The following is a 13,733-nucleotide window of genomic DNA, read 5'->3' as shown; positions in this document are numbered from 1 at the left end:
CTTTCCATTTATCTGTCCGACTGACTGGGTGATCCACTGGATCCCGAAAACGTGGGATGCTTCGAATTTCCATTCGAGGAACGATCCTCGCGAATTTTCTACTGGAAATACACTCCTCGACGGGTAGGGATCCGGTTCGACGGACGATTAAAGACACCGAGAACTGTGAAAGAAGCTCGCGTAAACACGTGTCATTCTCCGCCATTCTTTAGATTTAGAGTAGATAGATAAAGAACTGGGACTTGTTTTAATTCGATTCTACGATTCCAAGACTACGCGTTGAGTGACAATTTTCTGAAAGTTAAATAAGCTGTTTCACTCAATGTAGAATCGAGGGCCACTTTTCAAGCGTTCGTTCATCCACGAAAGATTTTGCCTAATTTTCGCGTGCGATATGAATATCAGAGATTGAAGATCCTGGTTTCAAGGCAACCTCCATTTCGATTCTTCGTTCGCAGTTGGAATGCATTTCCATACATTTCCTCAGGGTCCCCCTTCCTTCCGCGATCATAAATCATTCACCCCCGTCCCCCAGGTTCCCCTCTCTCATACACTGCGTCATCGTCACGCGACAGACGCCTTTGTATACATTTTCCCTTATCCAATCCCTTTCTCCTTCTCGCTTAATTGTTTTTATTCGACTTTCTCGCCTTTGAACCCTGGTCTGCCACCGCTTTCGATCTCGTTCCTCAGAATTGTCCTTCTTCTTCGAGGGAGGTCCATCCTTCTCCTCCAGGCTAATGGCGATCGAATTGTCAACCCATTTTCGACGATTCTGATACGAAGCTTCGAGCCTCGATGTCAGGAATCACTTTTCGAGTCCTATTCCTGGAGAAGTTATGCTAGACTCTGGTAAAAATGGCAAAAATGGCCACATTTGTTTAGAGAGCCTTCTGGACTAGTTCCTTTCTAACCACGAGAGGCTAGTTATTTAGAAGGAACACAGGAAACTATAATTCATTGGAAAGAAGCATTCACAAAAAGAAAACAAATTTAATTTGGTTAGAACGTAATCGTAATTTATTCTAATATCCGAACCTGGCGATTAAATTTACGGCGTGTGTACAGTCGAAGGGTGTTCTGGGTTAAATACAATTTCTGCGTTCCCGCGAACAGGGAGCCAATTTCCAAGGAAATCAGGAGGCCCCGGTAACCAAATAAAGTTCTAAGCAGTTTATTTTCGAAAGCCCCGTAGACAATAGCAATCGCTCGAGAGGAACGGAGGGTGGAAACCTCAGGCCTTTCCGCTCGGAATTCTGATGGTTTCGTCGAAACAAAAGGATCCTCGAATTTCAGCGATGACTGCGACTGCCTAGAGCCGGGAGGATCGGATTCTCGGCGAATTCCAATTTCGTTTTACCTCATTGCTCCCGATGGTATCGCGTTCTATCACTGTTTTAACCGGGGCACCTTTTTTCTCTCATTACTCGACCGAACAATTCCGAATTTCCATGAATTTTTGAACGGTTCGAGTGGAAAACTGAACGACAAACAGCCTTTCCGTCAAAATAAATAAATAAAACGCTTCTCAGATTACTTGGTAGTATCATCATCAATGAATTGGTTTTCAACGAGAAATTGTGGAGCTTCTGTCTTGATAAATTTTGATTCGAAAACGCGTTTCCGTTAGAAATCATCGATGATACATAAAAATTTGTCGTTGCTTTCTCAATTTTGAGCGAGTAAAACCCTCCCTTTCGCGCGTTCCATTAAACGACGGCTTTATCGTCGTAATTGTACCGACACGATATCCCAGGCGATAAGGGAAACGCGACATGCCGCGTGAGCGAGCGGCTTTACACGAAAGCTCTTACGAAATTCTAACGATCGTGTTTTAGATAATGCCAACCAACCCCTATGGTTCTATGAAATGTTCCCGAAGTCTCCTCTTCGCGTCAATTTTTTCCTGTTCGTTAACCCCTTCTCTTACTAGCCATCATCGTACAAATGTTTCGCTAAAAACGAATCGACTCTGGCGCCTCAAAATGGGGTAGTTGCTAACGTCCAAGTTGATTTGGACTAACCCCTTCCCGTGGCATTTAGCTCGACGAAATCAGGGCCCAAACGGTAGGCGTCAAACAGACCAGACTGATTTATAACAGAGATTATAAGAATCGTGACCAACTCTTGTGTCGTACTGATAGGAACTAAAACTCAATCACGATCGTCATTTGCTGTCCGCGAGTCTGGCTCGTGATATTCATGTTTGGACCAAAATCTTCATCACGAGTCCATTAGTCCAAACCAACTTGGACGTTAGCAAACTGCTCCATTTTGAGGCACCAGAGTCGATTCGTTTTTAGCAAAATATCTGTACGATGATGGCTATCATTTTTGTTCTATTTTTCTAATATATTCACAAGGTATTTCCGATTAGAAAAGGTATCGAAACGTCCCGCGTTATTTTGCAATTTATTATTATTTAAAATTCCAGTCGATGGCGACACACAGAAATAAAATAAATCGAGATGCGTCATAGATGGCGAAATCGTTGTCAATAGCCAGGTTTTTCCAAGCAATAATCGACCATAATGCTCGTAATTAGACATTACGAGGCGCACATCGTCAGTCGACGGTAAATTATTAGACGGCCAAGTGGCGATTCTGTTATTAACCGCTCGTTTCCTATCCCCGTGTGCTCGTTAATAACGGCGGCGCGTAGTTTCTTATCTTCAGCCCGTAAATTCTATTACTCGTTTCATCGAACATGGCCCACGAATCGTTCGTGCATCGCGTTCAGGAACTCGGTTGCGTCCGTGGAACGTTGGCACTCGCAGCGATACGCGGGACGTTGATTAATTATTAATTAAAAAGTCGCTGCGTAAAGCAACGTCTGCATAAAAATCGCTGGCCATTCTTTCATTTTCCCCCTCTGGGTATAATTATCATCGCCCGCCGCGACACATTTGCATCTTTCGCCCCGGTTTTTCACCTTAGATACGCGCCGCTATCCGCGACAGTGTGTCCAAACGAGGATAAGGAACGACAAACGCGGCCAAACGCCGCGATAAACCGCAACAAACCGAGCCTGGTGTTCTCTGAAACGCGTCGCAACCAACTTGTTCAAGAGCAGGGTAAAAATTTGAATGCAATCGAGTTGTTCGAACATTTGATCGGATTGAGTTTTCTCAAGTTTGATCCAAAAAAAAAGACGCTTGAGGAGAAATCGATAAAGAATCGAACGTTCCTAGTAGATAGCTCTACGTGGATAACAAATAATGGAACCTATTATAACAAATAACGTTTGTGTTACAGCCATCGTGGATGCGAAGCAAGGAGTACTGGGACGAGAGTTTCGAGGTCCGATACGCAGAGCTCAGAAAGGATCCAACGAGGCCACCATTGAAGGTACGATCTTGAGTCTCGAATCTTTTGATCTACGATGAATTACTTTGTTTAATAATTAACGAGCTTGAATTTTGTATTAACGTCAGATAACGTCATTCGTGTCGATTACGAGACTAGCTCGTCCCAATATTTATGTTTGACGCTGTTTGACGCGCATACTTTCGTCTCGTTGGCCAGTCGTCGGATCGGGCACCGGAGAAAAGTCCCTGGTGCATTTGATGCATATTTAGTTCTCTGTACACACGCGCGCGCTGCGGTTTTCCAACAAACCTTTGTACGCCGTCCCCTTGCACTTGACGAAGCCACAAATGGGAACGTTTTGTCAAAGGTCGTGGAAAGTTTCTATTTTCCTCCGCGTTTTCCATATTTAGCTTCTTGTTTATATGCATTCGACCAGGAAAAACCTGTTCCATTCTACGCGATCGATAACCTATTACTTCGACGAGCAACTTTAATCTCCTATTTTTCAACAACGAAGGAACTTTAACCCCTTAACTTGTCTTTCGGTTTCCACTTTGTCAAAAGAAAAGATACATTGTTAAACTGAAAAATTGTCATTTGTGGCGGGTTAGGACGAAAAGTGAGCCGGTTAAGGGGTTGAATCGTTGGAAAAGTAGGTCGTTGCGGCGATACTTCCCAAACTCGTCGCCAGAGGGCTACGGCTCTTGTCTTTCTCGCAAGTGCTCCTTACCGATGGGTTCGCTAGCAGGTCCAGGACGAAACTGTCCTCCCACGTCGTAAGAAGGACAATTTCTCCCAGAATCCTCGTCTACAGATGCTAGCAAACGACTTGGATCACGATCGTAGGCTATGTTTGAGTACCCAAAAAGGCAACTCGAACGGAGTTGGATGGATAAGGATTAAACCCGTTGGAAAAGTATGAAATCTCCGAGCAAACGGAACGGATCCATGGTAATCTGGTCTGTCTAATGAAGCGATGCGAGGCTGATGGGTTCGACGAATGAAGAGACACGTTTACAGAGCCAGGAACAGAAGGTACAGGCAGCTTAGCGAGAATTGGGACAGCGTGTACGTGCTTTCTGAAGCCTCAAGGCGGATCCTCGTCGGGAGATGAGGGATGAAACTTCGTTAACGATTCTCTGAAATGCCTTGGATGCGTCGGCTTAATTAGTTCGCGGACGTGAATGCAGGCTGCCGTTGCTGAACGCGAGTTTCTGGAGAGCTTCCCCCCACCTGGACGAAGTCGAATGCGCGAAACCCCCGCATTCGACGATTTTTCCGGCGCAGTCTGTCCGGCTAACGACAAAACACCGGAACAGAGAGTGGCGCAAGAAAATAGAGACGCTTCGGGGAATCGAGCAAGGCATTCGAGGAATAAAATTAAATCACAGAGAAGAGGAGCTCCTGCGAAGCGTAATAATCGAAGACGCTCGCCGATATACGCACGCCTCTCCAGGGAATCGACGAAGACGCCCGTCGTCTGCGGAGATTTTCCGCACGATCTCGACGTACCCGAGCGTCATAAACACGCCAATATTCTCCAATCTTTCCTAACAAGGTGATACTGCTGTCCTGAATATAGCTAACCTATGGTGAACCTGCCAGGAGTAATAATATCGCTGAGAAAAGTGCACGACGCCGACCGAGAATCTTTCTCGATAAACTCTTTGGCACGTGCAAACGGTTCGTTCGATTTCAAAGAGATCTTTAGGAACCGTTATCTTTAAAATTAAGCGATGGCTACGTTAGAAATTATTGGCAGTCGTGTTCAGCGAGTCCTAAGAGTTCAGAAGGTGCACGAAGACTTCTGGAGCTACCAGGTTGCAGGGAGCTAGTTCTAGGTCAGTTACCGGCTTCCAAAACACTCAATCATCGATAAATAGATGTTCCAATCAGTGATTATGTGGGAAATCCTATTTTTGAAAGTCAGAAATGTCTTAGAATCCTCAATAACGACGTCTCTAGAGCTACCAGGTTGCAGGAAATTACTTCTAGGTCAATTAACAGCTTCCAAAACACTCAATCATTGACAAATAGATATTCCAGTCAGTTACTAGGCAGTTAACACTATTTAGAAGAATTAGATGCATCTTAGGACCCACCAGGTTACCGAAAATTAATTTTAAATCAGCAACCGTCTTCCAAAGCCCCTAAACTTCGTCAGATGCGTCCCCAGAGACATCGAAGTCTCGGGCAAGGTGAATTTTTCGAACCGCCTGGCATAGAATATACCAATTCTCTGTCAGAAATTTGTCATAGGAGTCCCTGGACGTTCGAAACTTGAAAGAGAATTCGAAATTCTTTGTTTCGCGAAAGGATCTAAAACCCCGAAGGAGGATACACCGGGTTCGATCGGTTGGGCGAACTGTCCAATTCGCCAGCGATCTAGCGGAACAAATATTTATTCGGAAGCTAGGAAGTGCTTCCCGGACGAAAGCGATTTCGTCGAATCCCCCAGGAGCCTCTGCTACTTCCCGGCTCGCGCGAGGACAAACGCGGACGCGGGCATCCCTTTGGCCCTTTCATCGTGCCCCGGATCGCGGCAGAGTTCGACAAGTTCGACAATACCGGCTCATCAGAGTATTGTCGACGGAACACAATGGTGGGCGGTGGCCTTTTCGAAAACGCGTGCACAACAATGCACCGACGCCGGCGATTTCGCTGCGGAATGCATCCTATGCACCTTCGCTCCTCTTCGCGAGGGCTTCCTTCCGCTTCTAGACTACTCAGCGATCCCTTTCGCTTAGCCATTGTTGTCCTTCATTCGCTTATCCGAAACTTCTCGACGCGTAAGCAGATTTCAGAGCCAAGATGGCGGTACTTGAGCAAGTCTTCCGCAGGTTTGGCGTTTGTCATCCTATCTATTAGGATCCTATCTATTGTATATCTATTTTATGGTAACGTTCCCAAAACCGTTCTTCAGTATTTAACGTACAAATATCAATTTTATTTCTTTATTGTAAGGATCTATGAACGTTAAGGGGCCGAGAAACGCAAACAGGCAACGTAAAGTTTAAAATTCTTCTGGGAAATTGTACGAGTCACGTATTCGAATCGTCGAGGGGCGTTAATTACAGAATGGTCATCCCGCGCGTTTAATAAGCCACGCCAAGAGCGAGTGACGCGAGCAAAAGCTGTCACGAGACACGAAGGCTGATTCGTATGCATGAGACGGCCGTAGCACAGATCGTAGCGCCCCTTTAATACACCCCCGGTCCTTCGCCCTGAAACAGTCCTTTCTCGAGAGAAGCACGATCCGTTTCGCCCGCCAGTTTCCCGATAACTTTGCCAGCTACTTCCTCAAATCACAGTTATCGTCTCTAACTGGAACGAGCCAACGAGCGGGATTCCTGAGCTACGAGACCCCGTCTTCCCGGGGAATTATTTCCTAGTTAAAATAATCGCTGATACCACCGGTTTGTGACAATTTTAAAGAAACGTCTTCGATAATAACTCAATAAACATTAAGCCCTACTGTGGCGGTTTCTTTGCTATGCTTGGACATTTTTTGACAAGAAACAGTAAAAATAACTAGAATAGTTTTCATCCACGAAATATCACGATCGTCGGTGCTGAATCTTTACAAAGCATTTGACTTAACTGCGAAACCACCCCTCAGTCCATTTAACGAACGTCTCTCTCCTAATCGTGTTTGACTTTTTTATCTTTTTCGAGCACGTTGGCACGAAAAAGATGTCGTCTCGTTTAATAAACGAATAACGTTAATAAACAGGCCGTCTTGCTGTTGCTCGGCTGCGAGGGCGAATGGAGGAAATAAAACAAAGAGGATCGGAGGGTTGTCGGGGGTAAGTACACCCCCGACAGCCGACTCGTGACCGTTCCATTACATTTATCTAGCCGTGGTAGGCAAGCAGGGTGACATTTTTCCAGGGCAGACTCGGTTTTTACGAGGCTACCTCGTATAACCGAAGGCACCTCTCATCTCTCGGAGGCAGTTCAGGTTCCGGATGATCCCGAGGATGTCTCCCTCGACGAGCATGTTGCTGATATCATTTTACTTCACCGACTTCTGGGTAATATCGTTCAACTGGAACCTGGTTTCCTCTAATCGAGGGACTTCGTAGGTTTCCAACGTCCTACAAGAAACTATGCCCTACAAATGTGGGAAACCTTTCGCCATTACAACCAAAGGGGTCGTTTTCCCGCCATTTTTGGGTTCGTGGTCGCTTCCTGTATCCTCTGCCAAGAACTTTCGATCTTGACGCCTCTATTTTTCTAACGATTAGCCATTAGAAATGGTCCATTTTGTAAATATTTCCAATCCATCATTTTTGTTGATAATTTTGCTAACTTTAGGGATCGTTTACCGAGTCTCGTGCAAGAAATCTCGACGTACAATGTGAAGATGTTCTAAATATTCTTCAGCGTCGAAACGTTTACAAGATCTTAGATTTCGACGTTTTCCTGGCATCCAGCCCTTGCACCGTGCAATGTTTCGTAGCTACCTCCGTACACAGTCTAAGATGGATGCAATACATTGTCTAAAGGTTGAATAAAGTTAGCCCCAAAGGTGCTAAAACCATCGATTCGCCAGAAGTTTGGAGTTTCTGTGTGGTTCGATAATAAACGAGGGTGCATAATAGGGATCGTCCGTGAACTATGCGCCGTTTAACGTGCCACGGCTTCCAACGTCGATTATGAGCGAACTAATATCGGTTTATCGCAATCCTTTGTCGCAGTGGTTCTCCAACCATCCGAGTGATTCTCCATTTTTCTACGCGAAGCGATCGAGGGTCGATCGACCGTGAACGAAGCGGTTCGAAAGATCAAACAGAGGCGACGCGTTAAATATTCATAAAGGAGAGAGAATCAAGGCGTAGGGACGCGAGAAAAAGCGACGGGAAACGCGGGATCGTTATGAATTTTCATTGGCGCGAACTTTTCGAGTTGGACGATTATCAAAAAATTAAAATATTCGACCCTCTAAAGATTAGGAATTTTTCTCGTATCGAAATGAATTTTATAAATATAAATTTGCCACTCTGGTACTTTTGAAAGAACTAATAATTGAAATCCTGCAACAGTGATTAAGAAACGAAAATAGTAGTAATAGCATAGTAAAAAATATTGACTGCTTGGCCAGTTTCTCGGATAAAATAACTATTGTTTCGATGAAGAGTTTCTAGGATCGTCTAGAAACTTTTGCTTGGAACTTCGGGGCGTCGACGAGGCTTTTTCCAGGGGATCGTTTCGCAGATTTTCGCGGCGGGCTAACAATCAAGCGAGTCTCGCACGTATGAGCAACCAAACCGATGGTAAATCGTAATGAGTCCCGCAAATTGTTTTACGAGCAATGTTGGCTGGCGTGCGGCTGCATTACGGGCTCGACCCGGCAGTGTATCAATTACGAAATAACGTCGTTATCGCGGCAGGCATGGTATAGCCTAATTAACGAATTTCCAGCATTAGAACAGCGTCGCGTTGGTGGTTGAGAACCGCTGCATCGACATCAATTTCTGTTAGACGGAAACTCGACGAATTAAAATCGTACGGATCGTGTTTTTCGAAAGCTCGCGGTCGATTTGAATTTCTTGGGGGAAGAGCACTCGAACGTAAAAATGTTACATAAATTTTCCGATAGCACGTTGGCTCGCGTTTGCATAATAATAATAGTACCTCGAATTCTATTAGAATAGTTTGGGATTACTATTATGAAAATCCGTGCACGACAGGGGGCAAAAATTCTGAACCGGAACAAGGATTTCATTTCCGTGGCTTTCAAGTCGAGACTGGTTCAAAGATATTTTGAATGGTCCTTTTCATTAACAATTTTTAGAACGACTTTAGTCGAAATTTGGATTACAGTGACCGAGCATAAGGATGTGTCCTTGGTTCTAGGTGATCCTGGTCCCCCACAGTCACACGGATCCAGGATGGCTGAAAACGTTCGAACAGTACTTCCACAGCTCTACTAGGAGCATCCTGAACAACATGGTCTCCAAGCTGCAGCAATGGCCGAATATGACCTTCATCTGGAGCGAAGTGTCTTTCTTATCGCTCTGGTGGGAGAGGTGAGTGTATATCGTAGAACTTCCCTTCCCAAAACGAAATTTAAACTTTCAGGAGTGTCACGTTTCTCGATATCTTTGGTATTTCGTGACTTCGTATTTTATTTAGTGAAACATTATATTCCTAGTACGCGGTACACCTCGAATTTTATTTTACGTGTATCGTCAGTTGATTTCAGGTTATAAATATAATAATACATCGAGAGATTCCTCTAAGACAGCACAAATCAGTTCCTTTGCCTCAGAAGCATATTTGTCCAGTCGAAATGTGACAAATAAATGTCTAATCAAACGTAGTGCTGCTCTGTTGGGCGCCATTGTGCTCGCCACCGGCTTTTTTGAGGTTAAAATGATTCGGTTTAACCGTAGATTCAAGGAACCCATCGATTCGAGGTTGAATTTCATGGATGTAAAGATACAAATGTATGTTCTAATTAAAAGAAAAACAAATCTAGTGTTAAGTACCTATTACAAGTGATAATTGAAACCTCGTATGGTCTGTGTTTCTGGTCGAAAGAACATCGAATCGATAGCTGCTTTAAAAGATCCAGACAGTAATAAGTCTTCCTCCAGGCATTATTAATTTTACCCAGAGAGTAAGAAGAAAAAATTTCCGTGTAAGCCGTAGAAAACGTTCGATTATCTCGGCCATGAGGCTCGGAGAGCGTTTATACACCGGGGCAGGGACGACAGTCGTAAAAGGGAGCATTAGAAAAGAGAGATAGCAGGCAGAATGGATCGACACGAAAGAGCAGTTAAGGCATCCCCTTTCGTATCTGTTAGGATAGCCAGGAGCTTCTTTTTTTTTTAACGATCGACAGAAAGCGGAGGATAAAGATGAGGAAGTATCGCGGGCGTAAAAGGAGATCGTGAAGAGGGAGGATATATAACTTCGCCCCAAGGAGTGGGTGTTCTTTTTATAGAATTGTTCGGTGGATCAAAATCTAACCGTTACGCGAGAAACGGGACAATGGGAATCGTTTGGAATGCCGGGTCGATAAGAGGATAACGACAAAATCGCGAGAATAGATTTCCTTGGACTCAAACAGGGTGAGGGTTGCGTACATTTGCGTGATACGTACGCGTCTCTCGTGGAACGGGGTTTGTCATAAAACGTCCCATTAGGTGAAGAAGTAGCAGCATGGCCTTTTCGGCCGAAGGGCAATATCTGGAAGATCGAAAACCACTTTCTTCCCTTAACACCTTAGAACGCTGCGAACGAGAACGACCATTTTTGTTGCTGGAGAAAGGGTAATTTCGTTCCGACCACTTTCCCGCCCTTTTCTTTCTCGACGAACGTTATTTCCAATTTTGGAACAATATTGGATCGAAATTAATATACGCAGATTCTGTTGCTTCGAAAGGCATTTATCATGCATTTTTAAATTTAAGTTCAAATCGATGCAAAAATAAATAATACGCCAACAAATTCTCAATGTAATAGCGTAGCACTGTCAGCAGCTGCTGATCGCGATATTTGTATTACGATTATATGATACAAAATGTCAACTAGATGATCCAGGAGAATTTCTAGATACAAAATGTCAACTAGATGATCCAGGAGAATTTCTTTCAAATAATGCAAATCTAGGAGACTTCTCTGGATCGTTTAATCCAAAGAAAATGAAGCTATCTTCGGTGGTATCTAAAAAGAATAACATTAAATTTCAGCTCGTACTTGCACATTGGAGTTGGAAAAATGGCAGCGAAGGGGTTGATTCGATATGGCGGGGTTAATTTTTAATACGCGTCGGTTTATTTTTCGATCACACCCAATTTAAAATGGGAGTAATTTTCGAAGCTTTAAATATATTTTGGATTCTCCCAGGAATTATAAAATTTTAAAGTAACCAACATTCCCTTTTCAAAATTAATTCATAGTTCGTTATGTGCTACTTAACGCTGTTTTAGAAAGCAATATTAATTTATAATATTCCAAACTAAAAAGACGATATCGTCCATGCAATAAATGCTGCCAACCCGGCTCAGATTAATTGCAATAATTCATTCACGTGTTAAAAAGTTTGCTAATAGTTTATTCCGGAGAGTATAAATAATTCCTAGCTTGGCCCTTCCTTTATTTGCAAAAAACTTTGTCCGCGCATGCTCTGGAGACCATTAGGAACCTAAGCATAATCGATCAAAGTGCCCTTTGCGTTGCCAGTGGCAGTGCTCATGGGAAAATGGAGATTCGAGCTGATCCAGCCGGCGAGATTTGAATTCGAATGTGTCGAGACAGGTACTGTTTCCTATGGGTTGCATCGGTGTCCCTTTGACGGAAGGTCGACCGCTTCCATGAGAAAACGATGGTATTGGTAGGCTCTATGGTCCTCATCGGGGAGATTATCCTGATCAGTTAGAGTTAGGGGAACGTTGCAGTTCAGGATGAATGGCTGCTGTCCCAAAGATGCGTTCACAAATTGATGATCGTACGTATCTCACAGACTGACTACTTTTCCAAGTTATAAACTTTTTGTTCCCATCAGAGTTCGATAAGAATGTTTTTCTACTCCAAAAAATTCCAAAATAGTATTTTATTAGTATTGTATTGGAGCATATTTTAAAATTGGAAATAAGACGAATCGTTCGAAAAAAATTGGCTTTAATTCCTTAGAAAGATATAAAGAAATGCTAGAAGCATCGTGATTTTTTACTAATCTACCCTCTTAAAGGAAATGGCTGCTACGAAATTGTGAACACCGACATTGACAATAGCACGGTGTTAATTTTTTTGTCAAACTACTGGAGCATATTTTACAATTGGAAATAAGACGAATCATTCAAAAAAGGTGAGCTGTAATTTCTTAGAAAGTTATAAATACTAGAAGGATCGTGATTTTTGACTAGTCCACCCTCTTAAAGAAAATGGCTGCAACGAAATTACGAAGATCAGCGTGATTTCCGATTGATCGCGAGAATGGGAATGGCAAAAGTCCCCGAGACTTTCCTTGGAGCATAATTCACCACCTAAAGGGGTTAAATACGAATATCTTAGCCGGCATCCGGTGATATAGAGCTCGCGTAATTGTGAGTTACATCGCAGATAGCCACGAGTAACGTGTAACACCGCAACTTGTAATTTCGTACGATACAATCCGCGATACAAATCATATTTATTGCCAGGCGCATTCCAGCCAACCGGGATTTACGTGATTTTACCCGGCCGGCTGTGTTTCTGCGCCCGCGCGGCTCGTAAACCACCAATGAATTCCGTTCTACTTCTGTTTCCGCTTTTCAATCGACCATGTTGCGCGAAGATTAAGGATATTCCGAAACTGTGCCTCGACAACCGTGCAAAATCATTTTCCCGTACTGCGTCCACAGCCGCGAGGGAGGTTTCCACACCCACGATTAGCTTAAAAAATATTTCGACCGGAAGTTACAGTAGCCGAGTTTCTTATTAAGAAATTAGAATTTTATTCTAGGAAAGGCTGTAGACATAGACTCGACTTCAGAGTTAATTTTCCAATTATTATCGTTCTATCCATTAATTGAATATTATGAATATACAGAGACGTCTGCGATGGATAGGAATAACGTTCGATACTCAGAGTTTCGCGGAAAGAGTAATCGGTGGTTCTTGATGTCCTTGACAGTGCTCATCCCACTAAGAAAATGGTCGTGAAGAGGTTGGTGAAAGACGGCAGACTGGAGATGACCACGGGAGGCTGGGTAATGACCGACGAAGCTACTTCGCACATCTACGCCATGTTGGATCAACTTATCGAAGGTGAGTAGTCTAATGAATACTCTGCGATTCTATACATCTACAATATCCTACGAAAATGTTCGGAGACTTGAGATTTAATTATTTAATATTAATTGCCAGCAGTAGTCGTTTCGAACATTGAAATTTGCAAAGACTAATCCGAAGCTCATGTCGGTTTTCGCGTGTAACAGAGCGATAAATAATCGTTGTGCGGTTGCGTGGGAGGGTAAGAGTTTCGACTGGTTCATATTTCGAGAAATCGACGGGGAAACGAGGCCCGAAGAGGATGGGGGTTGGTCGTTTTCCCGGGCGGATGCAGGTAAGACGCAATAACTGAGAGCTTCTCCGTCGGTCGAAGGGATTTCGAGTCGATCCGGAGTACGTGCTCGAGAGACTCGGAGCAATAAGGAGGGTCGACGGTTTCTGGGAGGGAAGATTGCACTTCTTCGCCCTTAACGCCCTCTGATTACGGTCTCCCCCGCCCTGGATCGCAATGAAAGGAAAAGGATCCGGTTTAATGCCACGACATTTCCACCGTGAGAGATTTTATTGTGTCCCTGGAATTCCCTTGATTACGCGATATTTTCTAGCAATAATAATTACCGTTCTCGTAAATACGTCCAGACGTTATCGTCGCCCGTGATTCGTCTGCGTTTGGAGGGTCGAAATACAGAAATTATCTTTAA

At 43.8% G+C, this 13,733-nt stretch overlaps 1 protein-coding gene across 3 annotated transcripts in view; it reads left to right on the top strand.

The window, feature by feature from the left end:
• Nucleotides 1–13,733, top strand: part of Alpha-man-iib (alpha-Mannosidase class II b) — a 146,551-nt gene that overhangs the window by 114,373 nt on the left and 18,445 nt on the right. For all 3 annotated transcript variants that reach the window (XM_076774460.1, XM_076774462.1, XM_076774461.1), the window contains 3 exons: nucleotides 3,256–3,348; nucleotides 9,169–9,341; nucleotides 12,935–13,068. In XM_076774460.1, coding sequence (XP_076630575.1) covers nucleotides 3,256–3,348; nucleotides 9,169–9,341; nucleotides 12,935–13,068 — 400 coding nt within the window. The remainder of the gene's footprint in view (nucleotides 1–3,255; nucleotides 3,349–9,168; nucleotides 9,342–12,934; nucleotides 13,069–13,733) is intronic.

Source organism: Colletes latitarsis, chromosome 10, assembly GCF_051014445.1.
Source record: "Colletes latitarsis isolate SP2378_abdomen chromosome 10, iyColLati1, whole genome shotgun sequence".
NCBI classification, from domain to species: Eukaryota; Metazoa; Arthropoda; class Insecta; order Hymenoptera; family Colletidae; genus Colletes; species Colletes latitarsis.
This window is presented reverse-complemented; position numbering and strand designations above follow the sequence as displayed.